Raw genomic sequence first — 27,837 nt, forward strand, 5'->3', positions numbered from 1 at the left:
AGAAGTTACAAATGTATGCAGAAATTCAATCATGTTCAAAAGTGTAAAAAAAATTTCGTCAAAATTTCAATTATCTTTATAAATAATAAAATTCTTCTCCAAAATTCAATTATTTTCATAAATAATAAAACTCATCGGAGAATTTCAATTTCTTTTAATACAATTTTAATCAAATTCCTTGAAAAATGTAACTATTCTTAAAAATTGTATTAAAATTCTTCAAAAGAATTCAATTATTTAAAAATTTGGTAATAAAATTCTTTATAAGAATTAAATTTTAAAGACAATATTCAATTATTCAATAAATAATTTACATTTGTATTTAAATAATTCAATTTTCTTAGAATTTTCTAATAGAAATTGATTTAAAAATAAATTTTAGCTAATAATTGAATATGAAAATAATTTTGAAGAAGTTACAATAACAATATTTTTATAATATAGGTAAAATAATTATTTTATCTCTCGATCATCTTTAATTATTATAAAAAATGAAGTAATCGATCACTCCAAGTTGAAGACTCGGAGTAATCGTTATCTTTATGTTTTATAACAATATTTTTAAAGTTGATTAATTTCAAATAGGTTTGAATTTAAAATTTTTGAAAATCTTAATTTCTGTTGAAAAATAATAATAATTAAATATTTAAAAAAGAAATTATTGTTTTTGAATAATTTTACAATTAAAAATATTCATAAATAAACTTAACAGAACATTTTTTTTAATAAAAAAAATTTATATTCTAAAAATTCAAAAATTTTTAGTTTCATTTTTAATTAATTTTTCTAATTGACAAATATAATTTAAAAACATTAATTATTGAATTATTGATGCAAATTATTTCCTTATGAAAATTGAGAATTTTCTACAAAAATATTAAGAAACGGGAATATCTAATGTTTTTCTTCCCAAAAGAAAAAAATGAGTTTGTAAACAATATTTTTATTGAGAAATAAAAATTATGCATAAAATGGGTATATCTCCTACTTCTTAATCAAAATTTTTTTACAATTTACAATTTTCTAGTATTTTTTATAAACAAAAAGGAGAATAATTTGCATAATAATTTAGATTAGTCAAACGAAATTTGTTATAGAAAAAACCATATAACAAAGAAAATGGGTATATTTCCTAATTGTTAATCATATTTTTTTTAAATTTTCTAATTTCTAATATTATTTTATTATAAATCATAAAAAATGCCTGCATATTTTCGATTTGTCAAAAAATATTTTTTAAAGAAAAAAATTACTTAATTGACTTTTTTATACAGTGACGCAAAATTATTGTAATAAAAATTTAATTTCAGAGAGCTCAGAAGTTTGGAAGCATTAAAATATCTAAAAATATTAAATAAATATTACTAAAAACTAAATAAATAATTGTCATTAAGAAAAGAGGAAAGTGTTTGAAGCGTGTCTGACTAAACAAGAACATTCTCCACTGAAAGGCCGCGTGACACTGTTAATATTGACAAGTAAACTAACTTTATTTCTTATAAAACTCTACATATACTTTAAAATTTAGTTTTTTAGGTCATCAAAGAGTTGAAAGGGAGAGGAGGGGTAAAACTTTTTAAGAAAGTATGGAAGCGAGACTAAAATATCTAACATTGTCTGACTTAACACGACATTTATCACTGAAATTACACGCGCGAAAGGCATTTTCTAATTGTCTTTGGTTGGGGGAAGTGTACACGCGCTTAAAATCTATTGTATCCACAACATGTAGGATACAATTTCACAGTCAAAATTGAGAAAGTTTCAAGGGAGATTTGAATTCAACGCTGGGAGAAATGTCTGACCTAATTTTACCTTTACTACTTGAAGCACATATACACACACACAGACAAACAAAATAATTATAAACATAAATAGACTATTCCTTACAAAAGTTTAAGCATTTATATTGTAATAATTTGCTTATATTTAATGCAATTTAATTTTTTAATTTTAAGGAAGAAAAATTTTCTTTACTTTTATTTGTTTATTTATATAGATTTAAATAAACAATAATTTTTTAATTTATAACAATTAATAATTCGATTTTTGACTTTGAAATTGAATAGAAATAAAAACTATTTTATTCTATGAAAAAAAAAATTAATTAAATTTATAAATAAATAATAACTTATAAAATAAATATCAATTTTATGTTTTTTATCATTTCCCCTATACTTGTGACGGAAATTTACTACTCAAATATAAAAGCTGATGTTTTTTCATAATATAAAATTGCAGGGAACAGTTTTTTATTTTTGTCATTTTTATTGAAAACATTTTTTAATGCGACATTTTCAAGTCTATTTAGAGCGATAAAACTTTGATCGTGTATATCCAATGGGGAAACTTAAATTTTTATACGTGTCTGATCTAACTTGACGTTTACTACTGGAATAATGAATGACCCATCCTGTCAGTAAAGTCGTTTAATATTCTACAACCAAAATGTATGAAAAGTTTTTTTTTTTTTTTTTTTTTTTTTTTTTTTTTTTTGAAGGGTAATTTTTGTTACAATTACCAATTTTTTTTTGCTTTATTTTGTATTTGTTGAATTTCATATGGTTTTATCGTGAAAAGAAATGATACACATAGTTGATATGCTACATTAAATATTGGCAGGGCTCATTTACATATCGAATATGTTTCAAAGCAAACATGATTATTAGTTTCAATTGGATTTAACTGGCATGGTAAATACTGAAATATTCATAGCGAATGCAAGTTTACCGTAGAGAAGTTATTCAATTATAATCAATATTATAGATTATAACTTATTCTATTCATTCGTGAAAAATTTTTGATTCTTTTTAATTTAGTTTTTAATTTTTTAATTTGACAATTTTTATTCAATTTTTTCTTTAATTTATTTTTTGCTTATTTTTTATTTTTTTTATTTATTCAATTTATAATTCTGTACTGCAATTAATTTTTTGTTATGCAATTTTTATTGGCAGTAAATAAATTCAAGTAAATAAATAAATGAACAAATTCGAATACAGAAATAAATAAATAAACAAATTCAAATAAAGAAGTAAATAATTGGAATGACGGGGAAAAAATTGCCCCTTCATTATTATTATATTTACATTTTTCTGAAAAAATGCGTCGAAAATTCAAATTTTCCTGCAACATTGTACATTTTAAAAGCTAATTAAAAAATTCCCAGTCACTTATTTTTTTTACTAAATTGACAAGCATTTGTCTTTTGCACAAAAAAAACTCTCTTCAAAGTATTTTCCACTAGAAAATTCATTAGGATCCACTTGCTTTTACGAGACACACTCTTTTTTTCTACATATCTAAAAAAATGTAATCACATAAAAAAGGTAATTAGATAAAAAATGCAATCAAAAGCTACCTAGAATTTAGTTGTAATTACAATTTTTTTCTTGTCCCTTCTATTATAATAAAAGTTTTGTCTTCATTTGCACTTCTCCTAAAAAAAAACAACAAAAATGTGCAAACATCAACTTAGAAAATAAATGCAAACAAGGAAAAAAATGTGCAAACATCAGAATACTTAGAAAATGCAAAAAAAAAATGAAAATAAAAAAATTAAAAAACGAGGATATATTTATTAACGTTCTAATAAGCACAATGAGAAAAGGGGACTTTACATATTCAAATTTTGAGTGCTGGAAAAAGATTACAACACGAACGCACACAGTCTGTGTGTATAAAGTTGAACAATAGATAAGGGGGGAAAAAAGAGATGGTGAATGTTGGGAGATAGAATGAGAGAAAGAGAGAAAGAGAGAAAAAGCAGCAAGTTTTAAAAGAGACGAGAATTCCGTGTACCGCAGTGATGCGCGCTTTAAACCGCTTTAATGAAGTAATCAAGCGTAATCAAAGCGTTTCGCGTGCTTGCGCTACTAGTTAGCCTGTGTAATACCCGACGGAGTGTATTCAACTTCACTACTGTGAACGCGCATCAGAGATCACGAGATACGAATCAAGTAAAATCGTAAATTTAGATTTCATTGCAATAATAGAGACCTTACAAAAAAAAGGAAAACAAAAACAAACAAAAAGGAGAGGAAAAATTATAAAAACAATTAGAAATGATTTTTTAAGTAATAAAAAATTTATAACAACTTTTTCTTGAAGTAAATATTTTGTAACAAAAACAATTAGAAATTTTGTTGTTGTTGAAAATTTCTAAATTTATAGCAATTTTTTTCAAAGTGCAAGTTAATACTTTGTTTAAAATTAATATAATGAAAATTTATAAGAATTTTTTTCCAAGTTAATATTTTGTTCAAAATTAATAGTATACAATAGCAACAATTCGCGCGCGGCTGACATCTCACTCACTTTTTTAAAATAAAATTAGCAATTTTAAAAATTATAAAACGTAAAAATGTTTAATTTAAATTTTTTTATAAAAATAGAATATGTGAATTGGAATATATAGTTGTAATATTATTATAATTATAATAATTAATAATCATATATTCTGACTTAGAAAATTCAGGGAAAAGTCAGGAATTCTTATCAAAAGTACTGAAAAAAATTAAATTTTTCGAATTCATAAGAAAATTATGAAGTTTTGTCTTTTTTGTTTGACTCATAAACTATAAAATTACCACGAATTCTAATACAAAACCTTCAATTTTTTCAATTTCTGATAAAAATTTCTTTTTAACTAACTTAAATCTTGAACAACTATCATAATATAAATAAATTATTTAATGAATAATTTTACTTAAATATTTCAAAATTAATTCAATTTTAAAAGAGTTGCGTTTACAATTTTCATAAATAAATCAACTTCAAACGGTTTCAATTTAAAATTTTATAAAATTTCAATGTTGAATGAATTTAATTAGAAATTTTAATGAACTTCGATTTTAAAAAAATTTTAATAATTCAAAATCTTCTAAAATTATTTTCATAAACAATAAAAATTTCACAGGAATTCAAATATTTACAAATTTTTGATAAGTTTCTTCTTAATAATTCAATTATTTTCAGAAATAATAAAACTCATGTCAGAATTTCAATTATTTTTAATGCAATTTTAATCGAATTCCTTAAAAAATGTAACTATTCTAATAAATTTTATTAAAACTCATCCAAAGAATTAAATTATTTAAAAATTTTTTAATAAAATTCGTTATAAGAATTAAATTTTAAGAAACATTCAATTATTCAATAAATAATTTACTTTTGTATTTAAATAAATGAATTCTCGTAGAATTTTCTAATAAAAATTGATTTGAAAATGAATTTTAGTTTAAATTTGAGATAATAATTGAATATGAAAATAATTTTGATGAAGTTACAGTAACAATATTCTTATAATATAAAATAATTATTTTATCTCTCGATCATTTTTAATTATTATAAAAAATGAAGAAATCGATCACTCCGAGCTTTTAAAGTTGATTAATTTCAAAAAGGTTTGAATTTAAAATTTTTGAAAATCTTAATTTCTGTGAAAAAATAATGATAATTAAATATTTAAAATATTTTAAAAAGAAATTGAAAAGAATAAATAATACAAAGCTTTTTGTAAAATGAAGCATTTGGGGAATTGTGGGCCACTTTTTTTAGGGAAGTATTTATTGCTTGTTTTCGGCGATTTAATTGCACAATGCAAGTACATATTATTAAAATCACTCATAGCTATAGTCATTTAACAAAAACAATTCCGTTCATTGCGATTCATACAATAAAGATGTTCACTTAAAAATTTGTAATTAATGGAGCATATTTTACTTGTCCAAATTGTGATTCCGATTAATTTCATTTTCTTACTTTTTCTTTTCTAATTTTGAACTAATAATTAAACATTTATAACATTTTTAATATTTCTAACCATTTAATAAATATATTTCATCGTTAAAAAAAAATTTTGTGTGTAAGATATTGAGCTAAAAAAAGTGTGGCCCACAATTCCCCAATCTCCCTTACATAAAACTTTTGTATTTTTTTATATAAACGAGTATGTTTTCACTTTGTAATTTTGTTTACAGAATTGATTTCGAAATTGTTTTTTACTTACTTAATAAGCAATTTCTTTTCTTTTAATATTAATTTAATTAATTTAATTTAATTAATTAATTAATTAATTTCTTTTAATATTATTTTCCTAAAATATTAAAATTTTTTTTATTTGTTTTTCTACATAAAAGTGAAAAATCTCAATAAAAACTCTATTTCTTTCTTTTTGCAAATCAAAAATTTTTTACTGCTATATTTATAATAATCAACATTAACGTCAAAAAAATCAAAATCCAAAAAATGTAAAACTTTATTTGAGAAAAATTAAAATAAAATAGATAAATTGCAAGAAAAAAGAAAATAAAATTAAAAAAACATGAAATTGAAAGGAAAGAATTACAAAAATTGCATTGAAATAAAAGAATTATTTATAAAAAAATTGAATATTGAAAAATAGAGTTCTAAAACAATTAATTTCTAAAAAATTAAAATGTCAAAAAAGTTGATTTATTGCAAAAAAAGCAGAATTGAAAACCGAAAATTGAATTTTCAAAAAAGTAGAATTGAAAACCAAAAATTGAATTGCAAAAAAATAGAATTGAAAACAAATATTGAATTTGCAACAAAATGTTGAAAAGTAAAGAAAATATAAATTCAGTAACAAAATTAAATAGTTTTCTCATTTACAAAATGGTTTCTTCGCTTATTTTTGTTTTCAACAACTTGGGAGTCGACTTTCTAAAAGATCAAAAACACGTTACTCATTCTGAAAAAAGGAATGAGAAGAAAAAACACAGTAAAAATAGGAGCGCGTGCGAAAATCCCCATAGGATTTGAACCAATTATCGAGGATTGTCGACTAATAGAAATACAAGGATAAAAAAAAGTCGAGAGTTTAATAGAATCGAAAGTTTCACTTTGATTCTATAAACTCTTCGAGACTGTTATAATACGATTTTTCAAATTAATTTCAAACTCGAATATTAAAAAGCAAAAAAAAAAAAATAAAATTCCTTCAAGAAAAAAATTTATAATTTTCTTTTTTTGAAAACTGTTGCTAACTAAAAATAAGATTTTTTTTTTTTTTTTAATTTATTTTCTCGAGAAAAAGTTGCAAAAAACTTGAAAATTTATTAATAATTTGAAATACTGCCAAACTTGAGAAATTTTTCCATCGAAGAAATTTTCCCATTTTCCCCTTCAAAAATATGTATTATAATATTGAGATGGATTATAAATCTAAATTCTATAAAGAATCTAATACGAAAAATAACTGATACACAACAAGTCACTTTTTCCGATACATTAATCTTCAATGTAATTTATTTTTTAACATATTATGTCAATCATAAAATTTTTCATTCATATTTCTTCAGTTTTTTATTTTTTTATTTTTGAAAATTTTAATTAAACTTTTTAAACGTCAAAAACAAAATATTTTATTAAGTATTCACAATTGGTAATTCGAACAATTTTTTTTTGTTTTCTTTTATAATATAAGTTAATAAAAATAAAAAAGAGAAAATAAAAATGGAAAAAACAAATTCCAGCAAATAAATGTTTTATTAATTTAATATGTATTCAATTTTTTGATTGTCAAAAAACCGATTTTATTTCAAGAAAATGTTATAATTTTTTTTTCATTACTTGTACTCACTTTTTTTAAACAAACTCAAGTCTGGCTGTAAATTTACCCGAACTACTTACACTACTAAAACAAAATTTTCAACACAAAACAATGGGATGTCTGATTATAATTTAATTTTACTATATACCCAATGGGAAATTTACAACTGGCGTAGTACTGCGCCAGCACTGGCAGCACTGGCGGCAAGGCTGAGAGCCAGCACTGGCATGGCGCTGGGATGATAACGCCGTCTGGCGCTGCCGAAGTACTGTCTGTCAGTGCTGCCAGACAGCGCTGGCGCAGCACTGGACCAGTGCTGGCTGAGAATATTGCCGCAATAAATGCCGTATTGTTATTAATTAGTCGTAAATTAATAATTATAAATAATTTAACAACAAAATGGTAAATAATATTAATAAATAGTTATTATTCATAAAATATTTCTCTTCTTAAAGAAATTGTATTAAAGATGGAGACTAACAATGAATATAGTAAATGAAGTAGAAAAAAATTGTTTATAACATTTAAAAATTAAATAATAAACAATTACAGTAAGTGTGCATTAGATTTTCATATTTTAGTACCTAACGATTGGAATCTAGAAATATCGCAAACCTATGAAAATAAACAAAATTGCTGACGAGGGGAATCGAACCTACGACCTACGGACTAACAGACTAACGCTCTAACCACTAAGCTAACGACACATGTGTACTGTAAAGTATTAACATCTCAGTATCATTCAGACATACAATTATTGAGTCAAAGATGAGAAAAAAATAGGGATACGTTAGAAATAATAAATTGAAATAAAATAAATTAAACTAAATTTTTAATAATTAAATTAAATTACTTTACTTATTGCATTTAACATTTTACGTAATTCTTAAATTACGTCGTAATTTTTTAATAATTTTTTATTCATAGTAAGAAGTATAATAGTATCTTAATGGGAACCAAATTATTATTGAGATTAAAGTTTAAATTTTGTTTATAATTTTAATTTGTTTAAATAATTTATTATTTACAAAATTAGACAATTGTGTTAAATTGTTATTATTAAATTTAATAAGAATAAAAAATGAACAACTGAAAAGTAAAATATTAATTTTTTTCAATAAATTTATATTTATAAACATTTATAAACTTTTTTTATAATTTTTTTCAAGTTTATGTCAAAAGAGCAATGTCGGCAAAGAGCGTTGTGAACAATTTTTCTATACTCAGCCAGCACTTGCCGCCGTGGCTTGTCCAAGCTTTGGCGAAACAAAAATTCTGTACTGCGCCAGCACTAATTGTCGAGGCTCGGCTAGACTACGCCGAACAATCGTCTGAGTACTAAGCCAGTGGTGAACATCGGCACTACACTGGCATTTCCCATTGGGTACTTGTATTAATTTTTTAAAGACACAAAAGTAATTTTCCTGATTGTAAACTTACTTGTACTACTTACGCTAACCAAACAAACTTTATAAGGCGAAAAAAGTATTTTTTCTGACTACAATTGAGTTTTACTACTTTCATCAAGGTTGTTATGACAAAAAATGTCATGTCTGACTACAATTGACTTTTACTACTTATACCATCCACGTGGAAAGATTCCCTGGAAATATCAATGTTTTTAAGAGAAAAATCATAATTTGTCCACCAATAATTGAGTTCTACTCCTTCTACGAATATTTCCAATTAAGAAAAGTGGTGCGTCTGACTATAATTGACTTTAACTATTTGTGACAATTTTTTAAACAAACGAAATAGAATTTCCTGACTGTAAAAATACCTATACTTCTTGTTATGTATGAATTCGATTATTCTGATTATAATATTATTAAAGAAAATCTATATATTAAGCGAATTCAGACTTAACTAATTAGTTAAGTAATTAGTACTAATTTTTTAAGCTGGAAAAAGTGAAAATCGTCTTACCTACACTACTTACACTATCATAGTCTGTCTGACTACACTTGAGTTTTACTACTTATATTATTATTCTATTAATATGTTCAACAAAAAATTTAAGTATTTCGTCTGACTACAATTTACTTTTACTACTTATTCGAATTTTTTAATCAAATAAAATTGATTGTAAGAAATCGTTTCTCAATGAGATAAGGAAAAAAATGGTAAAAGTTAAAAATACTTTTATAATTTTTTGAAAATATTATACCTTAATAACTTAAGAAAAAACTATGGAGAGTTAAAATTATTATAAAAAATTGAGTTTTTGTATTTAATAATTGAATTCTAGAAGAACTTTTGGAAAATTATTTAAATTAATTGATTCAGAGATGAAATTTAGTTGAAAATTGTAGAAAATAATTGAATTCAAGAAAGGTTATAATTGTAATTTTTAGAAATTATTAAAATTTATAAATTTTACTCATTTTCCGTAAACATTAATATTTTCCTGTCTCTAAATCTGGATGAGTGAAAGACTGCGAAAAACAGTGACTCTGTTCCCGCGATTTGAATTAGTGGAATTTCACTGAAAATCAGTTGAAAATTACTGAAATATCAGTCAAAGAACAAAAATTCAAATTGATAACAAAAGAAAAGATAAAAATCGATAAGAAAAAAAGAATTTTCTTCCTGTCTAGTTTAGATAAAATGGTATGTAATTTTTTTCCCCTCTCTCTCTCTCTCTTTCTCTTTTTTTGATTCTCTTGAATGAATAGAAATCTCTTTCTGTTTTGCGTTTAAGGTTATGGGAACACTTGCCCTAGGACCAAATGGGGTAAAGTGGCAACGATAGTGTACGCCATTGTTGGAATGCCACTTTTTCTCCTCTACCTCAGCAACATTGGCGACATTCTCGCCCGGAGCTTTAAGTGGACTTACGCCCGTTGTTGCCTTTGCAGGTGTGCATAAAAGCTCCTCTCTTTGATACACGACCAGAATAACACAACACTGGATATAAACGGTTAAATCTAAGCTTTTCAACCGTTTAAGTAATGGCAAAGCTTTTAATTATGTTTCTTGATGAAACTTATTCTTCACTCGCAAAACAAATTGCTTCTCTTCATATTTATTTTACAATTTTTTTAATAATGGTGAAAATAAAATACAAAAAAAATAATTTATTTTTATAATATAATATCTTTATTACTACTACTATAATAATAATAATAATTATTATTATTATAATTTTTATTAAAAATACTTATGGAAAATTATTTTTTTAATTTATTTATATTATTTTCATTTTTTAATTAATTCAAATAAATCTTTATTATTCTAAAAAAATTATTAAATGCTTTTATTGATTATTTTATATTTTTGCGTTTCAAAGAATTTTCAGTTTCTTTCGGAAAATTTCTATTTATTAATTAAAATTTCAACGAAATATATTAATTTTTTTTAATAAATGAAAAATTTTATAACGTCTAAATAATAAAATACTTCTTATAATCACAATTATTGTTGTACAAAATTTTCTGTTTTTTTAAATATTACAAATACTTTTCACATGTGACAATCACGTGCACCTTTTTTTATTACATAAGTTTTCGCACTTATTTAATTACTGAACATTTATCTATATGAAAATTTCAAAAATTGAATTTTGGCAATTGTGCTTTATGTTTATTATTTAAAGCAACCTCTTACAAAATTTCTGAACACGATTTTAAAATTTCTAGAGCTCGATTTTAAAATTTACGAAATCATAACTTTTAATTATTTGGATATTTATCGATTTATCTTATTTTGCTAACTAAATCATGAGTTTTTTTAAGAAAAAGAATAAAAAATTTTGCAATATTCCTATCTCTAATCACGATTTCTTAACAAAGTTCTGTTTTTTTAAAAAAGCAAGTAATTTGCATTATTTCTATTCCTCAATTACAATTTTTTAACAAAATTCGAAGTTTTTTTTAGGAATAAAGGAAAATTATTTTTATGAATCACATTTTCTTAGAACATTTTAAATTTCTTTTCGGAAAAAAGGAAGAGTATTTCCAGAATTGTTAATAGGAATTATTGTTAATTGTCTATATTAAAATCAGAATTATTATTATTATTATTATATAATTATAATTATATTATTATATAATTATTATATAATTATTATATAATTATTATTATTATAATTTTTAATAAGTATTTTCCATAAACTAAAAGGAGAACACATTTATTTTCGATTAAAAAAAAAAAGTTTAAAAATAAAAAACAAAGTTTTCAAGAAAAAAAAATAAAACTTTTGTGGAAATAACCTTTTTAATGTTTCAGAAAAAAATAGTAATAAATTAATTTAAGAAAATTGTCGTTCTTAAATAAGAAGTTTTTGTAAATTGTTTTAACTTCGTTAATCATGAATTTTCCCTAATGGTTTCTTAAAAGTTTTTTGTTTGAAAAAAAAGTAACTTCGTTCCTTATAAAAGGAACTGCATAATCAAGATGGTTTTGCCTGTAAAGTGAGTTTAAAAGCTTTCAATGATTCCCCAGAGTTTTTAAATTCAAAACTATATTTATTATTAATTATTATAATTCCCCCATCTGAATTCTTATTTCCCTATTTTTCTCTCCTCATATTCAATTTTTCTTCCCTTTTTCTTCAATTTTTCATTTTTTTCTTCAAAAGAAAAAAAATACAAATAAATTTTGCAAATTTTAACAATATTTTCACAAATACAAAACAATTAATTTAAAAACAAAAATAGAATAAAATATAATTATAATAAAAATATATACCCAGGTGCGAAAAGTTGGTCGGGCCATGGTCGCGCCGACCAAGTGGATAGTCGTGCCGACCTTGGCAACCAAAGGTCGGCCGAACTAGCGAATTGTAACACCCGCCGTCCAGTGGCTGACATGGTCGGGCCGACTATGGCTGCCAAAGTCGGACCGACCAGGGGTGCCAAAGTTTTGCCAACCATGTGAAAGAATGTCGGCTTGACTTTGGCAACCATGGTCGTGCCGACCTTGGCAGCCAAAGGTCGGCCGAACTAGCGAATTGTAACACCCGCCGTCCAGTGGCTGACATGGTCGTGCCGACTATGGTTGCCAAAGTCGGGCCGACCAGGGGTGCCAAAGCTTTGCCGACCATGAGAAAGAAGGTCGGATTCACTTTGGCAACCTTGGTCGTGCCGACCTTGGCAGCCAAAAGTCGGCCGACCGATTGCAAAAAATTATTAATTATTTATTATTATTATTAATTATTATTATTCATTATTTATTTGTTTATTGTATACATCTTAACACTAAACGCAATCTTACACATAAATACAAATTAAAATTTCTAACGCTCGCAGGAATCGAACTCGCAACCTAACGCACCGAAGTCTAACACGCTAACCATTACGCTACGCTTACATGAAAGCCTAAGAACAAAAATGATTTTATAAGCTGCAACTTCAAACTGACCATCGGCCCGACTCTGGCCAAAGTCGGCCCGACCAAGTGAAATTAGGTTTTTTGCACTCTGGCTGCCATAGTTTTACCGACCGTCGGCCCGACTCAGGCCAGAGTCGGCCCGACCAATTGAAATTAGGTTTTTTAAACTCTGGCTGCCATAGTTTTACCGACCGTCGGCCCGACTCAGGCCAGAGTCGGCCCGACCAAGTGAAATTAGGTTTTTTGCACTCTGGCTGCCATAGTTTTACCGACCGTCGGCCCGACTCAGGCCAGAGTCGGCCCGACCAACTAAAATTAGGTTCTCTAAACTCTGGTTGCCATAGTTTTACCGACCATCGGCCCGACTCAGGCCAAAGTCGGCCCGACCAACAGAAATTAACCTTTTTAAACTCTGGCTGCCATACTTTAGCCGACCATCGGCCCGACTCAGGCCAGAGTCGGCCCGACCAACTAAAATTAGGTTCTCTAAACTCTGGCTGCCATAGTTTTACCGACCGTCGGCCCGACTCAGGCCAGAGTCGGCCCGACCAATTGAAATTAGGTTTTTTAAACTCTGGCTGCCATAGTTTAACCCACCATCGGCCCGACCAACAGAAATTAACCTTTTTAAACTCTGGCTGCCATACTTTAGCCGACCATCGGCCCGACTCAGGCCAGAGTCGGCCCGACCAATTGAAATTAGGTTCTCTAAACTCTGGCTGCCATAGTTTTACCGACCGTCGGCCCGACTCAGGCCAGAGTCGGCCCGACCAAGTGAAATTAGGTTTTTTGCACTCTGGCTGCCATAGTTTTACCGACCGTCGGCCCGACTCAGGCCAGAGTCGGCCCGACCAATTGAAATTAGGTTTTTTAAACTCTGGCTGCCATAGTTTAACCCACCATCGGCCCGACTCAGGCCAAAGTCGGCCCGACCAACAGAAATTAACCTTTTTAAACTCTGGCTGCCATACTTTAGCCGACCATCGGCCCGACTCAGGCCAGAGTCGGCCCGACCAACTAAAATTAGGTTCTCTAAACTCTGGCTGCCATAGTTTTACCGACCATCGGCCCGACTGAGGCCAGAGTCGGCCCGACCAACTAAAATTAGGTTCTCTAAACTTCGGCACCCATAGTCGGCCCAAACTTGGGTGGAAACAGTAACCAAAGTCGGCCCGACTTTGGCTGCCGACCTATTGGCAGCCATAGATGGGCCGACCTGCGCCCGACCTTCCAACTCTGGCGGCCGACCAAAATTCGCACCTGGGTAGTAAGAATAGAAACAGAAAAAAACTATTGTTAAATAGTTTTTTTTCTGTTGCTAAATAAATTTTTGGCAAATTTAGTTGGCCAATAGATCTTCAGTTACTTCAACTTGACAGAGAAAATTATTGACAATAAAATTATTAAATTAAAAACTAAAAGTGGAAAATAAATTAGATAATAAAAATTTAAATATTATTTTTAGTTTATCTTGAATGCGAGTATTAAAAACTTTGTCATTTCAATTTCATTTGGAAATATAATACAATTACAATTTGCAAAGAAGAAGAAGAAGTTGAAACTCTATATTTTCCTTTTACAATCTTCAATTTCCTTAATTCTTTAATTTGTAGTTAAAGCAGAACCTGGCATAAGTAAAAAGTTGAATTGAAACTCTCATAAATTTTAATTTCTCTTTTAGATGTCGCAAGAGACCTCGAGGACCTCCGCCTCCTCGAGAACAAATAGCAAAGAAAAACCATTGGCAAGTAAGTATATAAAAATAATTTTCAATTAATCAGCCCCCCCCCCTATTTTTCCTTATAAGTTATTTTACAAAGAACAAATTTCCAATTCATTTACAAAACACATTTTTCATTTTCAATTTTATTATTTTATTTATAAAATTTATTGATTTATATAAATATTAATTTATAAAATTTATTTATTTATAAAATTTATTAAGAACAGAATAGAAATAATAAAAATAAAACAAAAAGTAGTTTTAATAAATAATTTGAAATAAAAATATTTTGCAGATGGTAAATTTGCATGGGAGTGAAATGGACACTTCAAGTCTGGATCAGGAAAATAGTTCCCATACGGGAGAAATTGGAGAAGGGGAGGAGGAAGAAGGCGAAGATGATGATGAAGACGACGATGACGAAAGTGATGGAAAATATGATCCACAAAGGGTCACTGTTCCCCTCACTCTTTGTTTTGCCATTATGGTGGGGTAAGTTTCAAAATTAGACTACATTTTTCCAGCTTTAAAATATTTTTCTAATAAAATTGTTCTCATTGAATTTAAAAACAAAGTTTTTTATAATTCAGAAGAATTTAGACAATATTTTTCATATTTAACAACAATTTTATTTCTCTATTCAATTATTTTTCTATTTATAAAAGAAATATTTCAATAGAAATATATATTAATATACCTAATACTCTTTAAATTTGAATTAGTGACTGACTTTTTGCTTTTGAAACCGTAAATTTTACTAATAAATAAAATTAGTAGAAATTACTATTTACTAGTAAAATTTACTGACTTTTTTCTATTGAAATAGTAAATTTTACTATAAAGCAAAAATTCCGTCACTAAGTCAAATTAGTAAAAATTTTTATTAATTCAAATTTATAGAGTAAAATTTAACTGTTTGTTTACTCAGGGCTCAAACCGGTAAAAGTATTTAAAAGTACGGTCCAAGTTGTTCCATTATCCAAGTCCAATTATTTTTAATAATTTTCGAAAAAATTTTGTTAAGAATTTTCAAATACATTTGTTTACAATATTGAATTTTACGAAATTTCAATTATTCGTAAATTATAGGAAGTTTTTATTTCTTAGTAGATATTTAAATCTATTAAGAAATAAAAACTTCTAATAATATAAAAAAAATTCAATTAAACTTTTTCAAAAAAATTTATTTGAAAATTCAATTATTTCTAAAAATTTACGCTATATTATTCTTAATATTCAATTATTATTTAAAATTTTAATTGCAATTAATTTTTGAATCAATTTTTATTACAAAATTCTACTAGAATTAAATTATTTAAATACAAAAAAAATAATTTATTGAATAATTGCATGTTTCTTAAAATTAAATTCTCATAAACAATTGTGTCAACAAATTTTTAAATAATAATTGAATTCGTTTGACGAATTTCAATAAAATTTTTAAGAATAATTACATTTTTCGAGGAATTTGATTAAAATTGTATTAAAAATAATTGAAAATCTGCAATAAGTTTTATTATTTATGAAAATAATTGAATTCCTAAAAATAATTTTATTGTTTATGAAAATAAATGAATGCTTGTAAAACTTGTATTATTTATGAAAATAATTGAATTTCTGTGAAATTTTTATTATTAAAAAAAAAAAAATCATTAAATTATTGAATTCAGAAAAATTTTTAAAAAGTAATTGAAATTTTTTCAAGAATTTTACTAAAATTTTTAGAAATAATTGAATTTTGCAGAAGAATTTTATTATTTCTAAAGACGATTAAAATTTTGAGGAGAATTTTTAAAAATTTTTTAACATAATTGAATTTTTGCGAAGAATTTTATTACTTTTGAAAATAATAAAATTGAATTTCTGCAATCATTTGTAATTTTTCTGAAATTCTCTAAATTATATCGTATAATTTACGAATTTTTCGTCCTTTTTCAATGAAATTACGGACTTTACGGACCTTTTTTTTAAAAAAATGACTTTTTCGGATTTCAAGCAAAACGGACCTAGGTTGAGCCCTGTTAGTTAATATTTATTAAATAAATATTAAAAAAATATTTATTGAATAAATACAAATGAAAATATTTATCAAATAAATATAAAGAAACATATTTTGTCAAATATAAATACAATTCAAAGTATTTACTAAATAAATATAAACAAAAATATTTTTCAAGTAAATACGAACGAAAATATTTATTAAATAAGAAAATAAAAATAGTTCTCGCAAATGATCCAGCAATTAAAAATTATAATTTTTTCAAATAAAAAATATTTTTATACTTAAATTCTTCAAAGAATAAAATCAATCATAATTTCACTATATATTGGAAAATTAGGTTTTTAAAAATGATTAAAATCTCTAAAATACTGAAAGTTATATACGAAGAAATATTTGAAAATATATTTTTCCTCTTTTGGTATTTATTTTATAATGAAAGTTCCTTACGTATGTATAGGACAGTTTGTTGTAAACTCTGTTGGAAGTTGAAAAAGAGAAATTCAAAATATATTATTAGAGGGAAAATCTGCTTAGCATAAAAGATGAATAAAAAATCTCTCTCTCTCTCTCTCTCTCTCTTTTTCTTTATATATAGGAAAACGATTTTTTTTCTCTTTCTCTCTGTGTACATGATCGTACATATAGGTATGTATGCGGGGGAGCTTTTCTCTTTTCCGAATGGGAGGAATGGGATTTTCTCGACGGCTCCTACTTTTGTTTCATATCCCTATCCACAATAGGCTTCGGTGACATTGTACCTGGTGATAAGATCACAGGGCAGGGCCAGGGCTTCGAATTGTCTTTCGTTTTCTGCTCTATGTACCTGATGCTGGGTAAGCACTTTCGATAAATTCCATTTTCTTTTTAAATCGTATTGTCCTTTCTCTCTCTCTCTCTCTCTCTCTCTCTCTTTCGCATATTTCTCTCAATCAAAAAACAATATCATATGTATATTTATAATAGTATTGTATTATAATTAAAATATTATTTTTTCTTATTTTATTATTTTTCTTTTTATTTATTTTTTTTCTATTTTAATTAATTTTTGCATTTTTATTCAATTTTCCTATTTTTATTCATTTCTTGTTTATTCATTTTTTCTATATTTTTCTATATTTTTGAGTTTTTAATCATTTTTCTATTTTTATTAATTTCTTTTATATTGATTTTTTGCATTTTTATTTATTTTCGCGTTTCTAATCATTTTTTCTACTAACTATAATAATTTGAATGTTCTTTCATTCTTTCATTCATTCACTTTTTCTGCCCCTCACACTCTGAAGTTGTCTTTTGTTTATACTTTTGTTTTTTGTTATAACTTTAGATAGATTTTATTATTATGTTATAATTATTTTTATTTTATAATTAATTCAAAATTGTAATGACAAATAGAAATCATCAGAATTTTTTGCACTTCTTTTCATTAAAAGACTAAAATTTTGTTAAATATTATAAATGTTTTGTCAAATTGAAATTATGCAGATTTTTGTTCTTTACTTCTAAACAAAATTAAAAAATTGTTAAACAATTGTGATCAAGAAATAGAAAATTTATTTATTTTGCATTATTTTTCTTTATGAATCACAATTTTTTTTAACAAAATTATTATTTTGTTTTAGAAAAAGAAGAAAAATATTTGCACAATTCCTATTTTTAATCGTATTTTTGGAACAGGATTTTCCACAGGAATTAAGACATTCAAAAATTTCAAATTCAAACCTCTTTTAAATTAAACAATTTATAAAAGTTGTGTGATCGATTTCTTCATGTTTTCTAAAATAATTAAAGATGACCGAGAAATGAAATCATTATTTTATATCATGAGAATATTGTTACTGTAACTTCATTAAAATTATTTTTATCATTTTAATTCAATTATTATTTTCTAGAATTTTAAATTATTTTTTATGAAAATAATAATTGAATCCCTGTGAAATTTTTATTATTTATAAAAATAATTTAATGTTTGCATACAATTTTATTAAATTTCTTTTTAAATAGGGGAGACTGGGGCGAAAAGTTAAACTGCCAAAACCGTTAAAATTCATTATCTTTCGAACGAAAATAGTTAGAGCATTGCAATTTTAATTATAGAAGGGTGTTATCACCCTAAATAAATGTCCGGAGTTGTGTGCAATTCTGTTTATTTTTGTGGTGTCGATATTGAAAGTTTTTTTTCAACCTATTTTTGAAAATTTTTCCGAAAAAGAAAATACCAACTTTTAAGTATATTTTTTGAATTAATTCTCATCGCGATTTTTTTAGATCCTTATTTGGGTCTCCTGAAGAGATACCTACATGTATTTTCTAAATATCTTTAGTCAGATTTTTAATATTTGTTGTTAAAGCCAAAAACGCACCCTGGGGCGAAAAGTTAAATAATGGGTGGGGCGAAAAGTTAAATGTATTTTTACATGTTGTTAAAATTTTTTTTTATTTTTCGTTTTTTTGGGTTTATTTGTTTAAACATTATTTATTTGACATTTGGCAAGTACTCTGTCAAAAAATAAGCCGGTTAACGTGAAATAAACCAAAAAATTTTTTTTTTCAATTTTTTAACTTTACAACTATTCTAAAGCTTTTGTCAAATAAACAAAGATCTCTTATTTACTAAATTACTTGTTTACGTATACTTTAACTTATCTACTACTTATCATCTGTCAGAAAATAGTTTTAGTAGGCTAAAAATAGAATTTAACTTTTCGCCCCAGCCTGGGGCGAAAAGTTAAAAAAAACAAAATTTTCAAAAAAGGACAAAACATGTATTTTATGCGAAAATATCAGAAACTTTTTTATTGAAAGTTGTAGGGGACAAGTGACCTTACAATATTCATATACAAATATTTGCATCTAAGCGGCTTATATTGCCAAAAAATAATCTTTTATGCAAAATTTAACTTTTCGCCCCAGTCTCTCCTAATAGAATTCTTTTTGGGAAATTTTATTAAAATAGATAGATATTGAAAATCATTGAAATTAGAAATAAATTTTTTTTATATGCTTGTTCATAACAAATTTCGTTTGACTGATGATCGAAATTATGCAAATTTCTTTCCTTTTTATTTCTTAAAAATATTATAAAATTGAAAATATTTACAAAGAAAAATTATTAAAAAAAGTTAAGAAACAAAAAAGCAAACAACTTACTTCAAACTGCGAACAGATAACCGGAATATACAGAAAACATACAACTATTATTAATATAGATTGTTAATTGTTTAAAAATTATGACTAAGAAATAGGAAATATATCCATTTTATGCATAATTTTTATTTCTCAATAACAATATTGTTCACAAACTCATTCTTTTCTTATGAGGAAAAAAAACTTTACATATTCCCGTTTCTTAATATTTTTGTAGAAAATTCTTAATTTTCATAAGAAAATAATTTGCATCATTTCTATTTTTTAATTTATTTAAAAATAAAGGAAAAAAATAAAAAATGTTTATAAATTATATTTCTCAATTGCAAATTTTAATTTAAAATGAAATTGAAAATTTTTTAATTTTTAGAAAATGAAGGAAAAAATTTTACTCAAAAAAATCTTCTGTTACATATTTATTTACAAATTTCTTTAATTTTAAAATTATTCGAAAACATCAATAATTTCTTTTTTAAATAAATATTCATTTTATTTTTATTTTTCCACAGGAATTAAGATTTTCAAAAATTTAAAATTCAAACCCTTTCGAAATTAAACAGCTAATAAAAGTATTAACATTATTTTATATTAAGAATATTGTTACTGTAACTTCTTCAAAATTATTTTCATCATTTCAATTCAATTGTTATCTTCTCTAAATCAACTATTTTGAAAATTGGCAAATACATTCGTTTAAAATTCAATTTTACGAAATTTCGATTATTCGCAAATTCTTTAATTATATACACTGTAGGAAAAATTTTGGAAATTTTCCCAAAAAAATGTAGGAAGCAAATTTCACTAATTATTTAGAAAAATTTACTAACATAGATAAAGGAATTTTTCTAAAAAATTATAGAAAACTTCCTATGAATTTAGAAAGATTACCATGAAATAATGTAGACAAAATTCCAAAAGTTTGGAAAAATTCTCTTCAACGTTTAGGAAAATTTCATTATGAAAATATAGGAAAAATTTTCATGTAACTTCAAATTATTTTTAAAAAAAATTAAATTAAACTTTTTCAAAAAAATTAATTCTTTAAAACTGCAAATTAAAAGTAATAGAAAATTCAAATTTTCAAATATTTTAATTGGAATGTTTTTTTAATTTTAATTCTTATAAAGAATTTTATCAACAAATTTTCAAATAATTGAATTCTTTTGACGAATTTTAATCAAATTTTTAAGAATTACTACTTTTTTCGAGGAATTCGATTAAAATTGGACTGAAAATAATTAAAATTCTGCGTTGAGCCTTATTATTTATGAAAATAATTAAATTCCTAAACCAAATTTATTATTTATAAAATTAATTGAATTCATAAAAAAATTTATTATATATTTATAAAATTAATTGAATTATTGCGAAGAAATTTATACAAAAGTCGAGCAGATTTACAATTTTTTTCATTGTTTGGTTTTCTTGCATGTTTGTTTGCATTTTTATTAATTTTTTCTATTTCCATTAATTTGCTTCTTTATTAAACTTTTGCATTTTTATTCATTTAATCATTTACTTATATTTTTTCTGTTTATTTACTCTATTAATTTTTTTATCTGGGAATTTATGTACTCCCGAAAAATTTTTAATTTTTTATTTAAAAAAAGGAGTTTGGATTTAACCGATACAAGAAAATTCTAATTTTATTTATAGAAAATGGAAAAAACTACTGGAATTTTTTTGAAAAAAGGATTTTTTGTTCTCTTTCGCAGGCATGGCATTGATTGCCATGTGTTTCAATCTGATGCAAGAGGAAGTGATCGCCAAGATGCGTTCCCTCGTTCGCACAGTAAAACACATATTCAGGTGTGACAGGTGACGAAGAAAAAGTGGTTGCTGTGAGAGGCTCTCTCCAATGAAAGATTTTGAACCCTCAACACGTCAAAGGCTATCAGTAAGTTACGTTTCACATTCTCCCTAAAATGTCAGAACCACTTTCATTCCATTCTGTTTATATATATATGTATACCTCGTACTATATTCCTATTCCATTTCACATGGCGCAATAAAACAGTCATGGTGTCATAAATTTTTTTACAACCATGTAGAAAAAATCAAAAGATTTATCTTTTATCTTATTTCGATCATAATATTCAAAATCAGAGTTTTACATATATTTAAATACAAAAATAAAATTATTCTCTTGAAATTATTTTTCATTACATAATTTTTCTTTACTTTTCTTTACATTATTTTTCTTGAAATAATTTTCTTCTGTTAATAAGTAAATAAAATAAAAACACCAATAAGGAATGGGAAAAATTATGTCTGACCTGAAATTGACATTGACTACTTTGTGTCGCGTTAAATTTAACAACAAAATTAGAACTGCTTTGGCTTACTGAAACTGGTTTTAACTACTGATAACAAATTTACAACTACTTAGAAACTTTAACTGTGTAACTGATATTTACTATTTACAACATAAACTAATTGTCTGAATGAAACTTGCTTTTACTACTGATACAAAAACGTAAAATGACATTAGAAACTTTTCTATGACTACATAAAGAAACTTTATATTTTATATGATGATAAATTTACGACACCAAAACTAAAAGTGAAATTCACAAAGAATACTTTATGTCTGACCATATAACTTGTCTTTTACTACTTTAACAGAAAAATTTCCGCGAGAGGATAAAACTATTTTTTTGTCTGACTAAAACTGACGATTACTACTGAGGGATACTTTTTTTTAACGGGATATTCAAAATGTTTTGTCTGAACCAGAATAGGGTCGTTACTACTGAGGGGAAAAATTCTCAAAACAAATTAAATGTTGAATAAATTCAATTTTTTTAAAATAAATTCAAATTTTTTTAAGATAAACTCAAAACAGATTTAAATAAAATAAATTCATATTTAATATTACTTATCTGACTGAAAATCCTTTTTACTACTAGATTTTAAACTCTTTGATTCGCTACTGATAAAATTTTAATTCCACTTCCGAATATTCTTGTCTGACTAATTCTGAATTTTACTACTTAAAGGAAAATAAAAGAGTTAAAATATATGTCTGACAATATTTTGATTATTACCACTGATTTCATTTTTTTCAAATTTTCCAAATTTCATTAAAAAAAACATCAATTTAGGAAAGAAAACGACTCCGTTGTCTGCCAACAATTGACTTTTACTACTTATAATTTTTTAACAAAAACAAAGAAGTCTCACCTTGACTTTAACTATATACTTATATCAATTTTTCAAGTGGTAAACGTGTTTTGTCTGACTATAACTATTTTTCACCACTGACACCAAAGAAAAATATTTTTATTTCCAAACAAAGTAACTTAAATTAATAATATTCTTATCCTAAAAATTAACCCAAATTTAAGAGGGGGGGGGGGATTTTAAAAATACAGTTTAAAATTTTGAACTTAACATAATTTATATATAAGTTCACAATTTTGATGACATTATCCAAAGAGAGAGGAGAGAACCGCGCGAGCGTTTCATCATGTCAATGGAAAATTGGCTGGTTTTCATAAATTAACTGAAACTCGTTTCACGTCGATGAACCTTAAGTACATCTAATTCCAGGAACTAGTTTGAGTTACTTGCCGAGATTTAACTTAAGTTCGTTCTCTCCTTACTCTCTCACGTACAGACACACAGAGAGAGAACTGAATTCCTTCCTTTTACGGTATAATAATAAAACTCATGCAAACGCAAGAGAATTCTAAAGATATAGAGAACTACTATAGAATGTAAATGGATGCTTTATACAAGTTTGACGCCCTAAAGGGTTGCCGGGGATATATTATATTTTCAAACTAAAAATATTATAGCTACACCTTTTTTTCTTATTTTTTTTTTTTTTTTTTTTTGAAAACGGAGAACTTTGAACAATGTGCGAGAAAACATATGAATGTTATAGAATCATAATAATTCACCTAATATATATTTCTTGATATTATTTTCTATTCTTTAGTGTATGTGTACTATACACTATTGTATACTATTTTATTATACATATTTTTCTTCTGAAATTTACTACGACACATATATATTGTAAATGATTTTGCACTTATTTGTTTTATTTTGAATTTTTATTTATTTCCAAATTTATTTCCAAAAATATAATGCCCCTAAAGTTTCGAACTTTCAATACCTTAAATAATTTAAATTAGATTTGAAATTATTTCTAATTCCAATCTATATTAATAATAATCGTTCTATTCCGATAATCTGTTCGCAGCTTGAAGTTAGTTGTTGTTTGCTTTTTTGTTTCATAACTTTTTAAATAAGTTTTCTTTTTAAATATTTTCAATTTGAAAATTAATCAATTTAAAATAAGAATCATCGAATTGTTGCAAAGAATTTTATCAAAAAATTTGATAATAAAGAATTCGTTAGAAGAATTTTTTTTATTTAGGAAAATAATTGAATTCTCGTGAAGAATTATGTTAAAATTTATAAAAATTCTATAATTAAATTTTTTTTGAAGAATTTCTTTGAATTTTTTTTACATAATGGAGTTTCTTTAAAAATTATTAAAATAATTGAAGTTTATGAAAAATTTCTTTTAAGTTTTTCAAATAATCGTGTTTGTTAATAATTGAAATTTAACATTTAATTATTGAATTTTATTAAAATTTTAGAAAATAATAATTGAATTTATTAAAAAAATTTATAACAAATTACACTGAGAAAACATTATACTTAATTCAATTAGAAAAATAATTTTAAGTGATTTTTTTTATAATTGAAATTAGTTTGTAAGCTTAATCCCAATATACAGAAAATTTCTACTGCTTTGGTTCAAAAATATTATTTGTTTGAATAATTATGTTTAATTTAAATATATTTTCTATTTTGATTTAAACATAAATTATGTTTAAAAATTTTATCTTTAATTCAAACTTAAAAGTTGATTATAAATAATTTAAAATCAGCTATAACTTATGTTTGAATTAAATATATTATTTCTTTAAATGAACCACAAAATATGTTTTAATTAAACTTAAATATGTTTGACTGTATATCAAAGATATTTTAAGTTTCCCGTGTAGAAATCACCATGCTATGCCTAAAATGATTATTGGCCCTAGCTTGGACCTAACTTGGCAACCCCTTATTATATATCCTAGGCTGGTCCTAATTTGGTACTAACTAGGAGATCCAGTTATGACTTAGAAAAATTTTTAGGAAAATAAAGTGTCAAAATTGATACATGAAAAACATGTAAAAATTGATAAATATTCTCAATTAATATTTATAAAATTAATTGATAATCATATTTGTTTAAACAATTTATTGTTTGACATAAATCAGAAAATTATACAAATATTATAAAATAAAGTTAATTTATTAATTTATTAATTCAGCAATTGTTTAAACAAATAATTGTTATTTACTAACTTTTCACACAATCAACCTAGAAACTAGCAGTTTTTTCTAATTTTACAATAAGTAAATACTCAGATTAGTTAATTGCAAAATTTTAAAAGACTACAAGTGTCTAGACGCTTTATTGTCTCAAGAGTTAATAAATAACAACAATTTTTTGTTTAAACAAATGCTGAATTGTTAAAATTATAAAATATCTCTATTTCATACTTTTTAAATTAGTTTATTGCAAAATTAGGAAACACTGTAAGTTTCTAGGTACTTTGTATCAAGAGTTAATAAATAACAACATTTATTTGTTTAAACAAATAACTGAATTGTTAAAATGATAAATTATCTTCATATTTTACTACTCAAGTGTAATAATCGCGAAATTAGAAAAAAAACTGCAAATTTCTAAGTAATTTGTCACAAAAGTTAATAAAACAGTAACATTTATTTATTTATTTAAACAGATACAGACTGCAATATAATTATCATTAGTAAAATATATTTTTAATTTCGTTCGCTGATTTTAAGTTTCGTATAAGTTGGTGCTAAACACTAAGAGATATTGCAATTCGAATGTGGGCTGACCCACCCAGGTCCAACCCAGGACCTACCTGGGCTTCCTAGTTTCATTAGCAAAAATTTCTAAGTCCAAATTTAAAAAATTTTTTGCAACAAAAAATTAATGTTTAAACTTTAAAATGATTTAAAACAATGAAAAACGTGTTTTTAACATAAATTTTTGACAATTTTTTAAAAAGTGGATCACCCACTTAATTAATTAGCAAAAATTTCCAAGTTCAAAAGACGAATATTTTTTTAGACCAACAAATTAATGTTAAAAATGATGAAAAACCGGTTTTTAACAAAAAAGTAAAGATATTTTTTTCTTGATATAATATAAAAATATTAATTTTTGAATTTTTATATTTGAATATTATTTTATTATTATTGTTGTTGTTAAACTATTTTTTTATTTATTATGGTGTATTAGTGTCAATAAATACTATACTGAATCATCAAAAGCAAGTCAACAAGTCACTGACAATAAGACGTCGATGTTCAGTTAGGCTCCGCAGCATTGTGGTTAGGGCGTTAGTCTTGTAGCCCGCAGGTCATAGGTTCGATTCCCGCGTGCGTTAGATTTTATTTGCTTCGTATAAGTATGCAATTTAAAGATTATATATAGGTACTGTAAAATAATTTAATTAACAAATTTCTAATTATTATATAATTTTTAATGTAAATATTAGAGGAATATATATTAATCTCTGCATATACTAACATTATTTATGAATTCGCTTTTGGTCATCATTTAATTGAAAAAAATAATAATTAATTAAAACCCGTGTGGAAAAAGCCACGTTCGAGCCCCACAGCTCCGAGGCCCCCGTTGGGGGCCCACGTGGAAGATCCATGAGGAGAAATCCACGAGGGCACCAGCAGGGGCCCCGTTCTTTGCCCTTACGGTTGCCCTGCTCAAAAATTTATCTAAGTTTCAAAAAAAAATTTTTTTTATTAAAAAACTTTAGTTCAGATTGCATTGAATTACATTTAAAAGCACCTGAAATAAACATTAAGTGACATACTTCCAGAAATCCTATCACAAAGTTATGGAAATTTACGAGGGCACCAGCAGGGCCCCTGCTCTTAGCCATTATGAATGCCCTGCTCAACAATTTTTCTAAGTTCAAACAACGAATATTTTTTACAACAAAAAATTATTGTTTACAATCATTTTAAGCAATGAAAAACACGTTTTTAACAAATATTTAATGTAACTTTTTAAAAAATATAAAACTCACATAAGGGCAAACCCTTGAGGGCCCACGCGAGGGGGCCTCATGGATTGACCACATCATTAACTAGAAAAAATTTCTAAGTCCAAAAAAAAAAATTTTTTTTATATAAAAAAATTTATGTTTATAATGATTTTTAACTATAAAAAACGCGTTTTTAACACAAAAGTTTTGACATTTTTTTTTTTTGAAATGATAAAAATATTAATTTATGCTAGGACCAATTTTCATTTTTCACACATTGATTTAAACAAAATATGTTTGAAACAAATAAAACGTTCTCTCAATGTAGGAAAAAAATTGAATTCTTTCGTGAAATTATTTTGAAAATAATTACATTTTTGCAAAGAATTTTACTATTTATATAAATAATTGAATTGTTTCGTAGGATTTATTAAAATTTTAGAAATTAATTTTATTTTTTAAAAGAAGTTTACTATTTATAAATATAATTGAATTTTTTCGAATAATTTATTAAAATTTTAGAAAATAATTGAATTCTTTTGAAGTTGTTTATAACGAATTAAGAAAAAAATTGAATTCTTTCGTGAAATTGTTTTAAATATAATTGAATTTTTGCAAAGAATTTTTTATATTTAAAAAAATAATTGAATTGTTTCGAAGGATTTGATTAGAATTTTAGAAAATAATTGTATTCGTTCCTGAAATGTTATATTAAAATTTTATTATAAATAATTTAATTTTTGCAAAAAATTTTACTATTTATAAAATATAATTTGAATTCTTACGAAGAATGTTATTATTTATGAAAATAAATAATTTGTTAATAATTGAATTTTTTTAAGGTTTGAATATGAAATTATTTAAAAATTCATATTTGAAAATAAAAAATTTTTTAATTGGCAGAAAAATTGAACATCACGTTTTGCGCGTAACTTTTGCTAGTAACTTT

The 27,837-nt window shown here is 25.0% G+C and overlaps 1 protein-coding gene across 1 annotated transcript in view; it reads left to right on the forward strand.

The window, feature by feature from the left end:
• LOC122499009 (TWiK family of potassium channels protein 7-like) overlaps positions 1 to 21,591 on the forward strand; it is a 41,477-nt gene extending 19,886 nt beyond the window's left edge. The window contains exons 3-6 of the mRNA XM_043607040.1: positions 10,278 to 10,434; positions 14,589 to 14,655; positions 14,926 to 15,122; positions 21,492 to 21,591. Coding sequence (XP_043462975.1) covers positions 10,278 to 10,434; positions 14,589 to 14,655; positions 14,926 to 15,122; positions 21,492 to 21,591 — 521 coding nt within the window. The remainder of the gene's footprint in view (positions 1 to 10,277; positions 10,435 to 14,588; positions 14,656 to 14,925; positions 15,123 to 21,491) is intronic.
• Positions 21,592 to 27,837: the final 6,246 nt, after the last annotated feature.

This window comes from Leptopilina heterotoma, unplaced genomic scaffold (genome assembly GCF_015476425.1).
Source record: "Leptopilina heterotoma isolate Lh14 unplaced genomic scaffold, ASM1547642v1 Lhet_163, whole genome shotgun sequence".
NCBI lineage: Eukaryota > Metazoa > Arthropoda > Insecta > Hymenoptera > Figitidae > Leptopilina > Leptopilina heterotoma.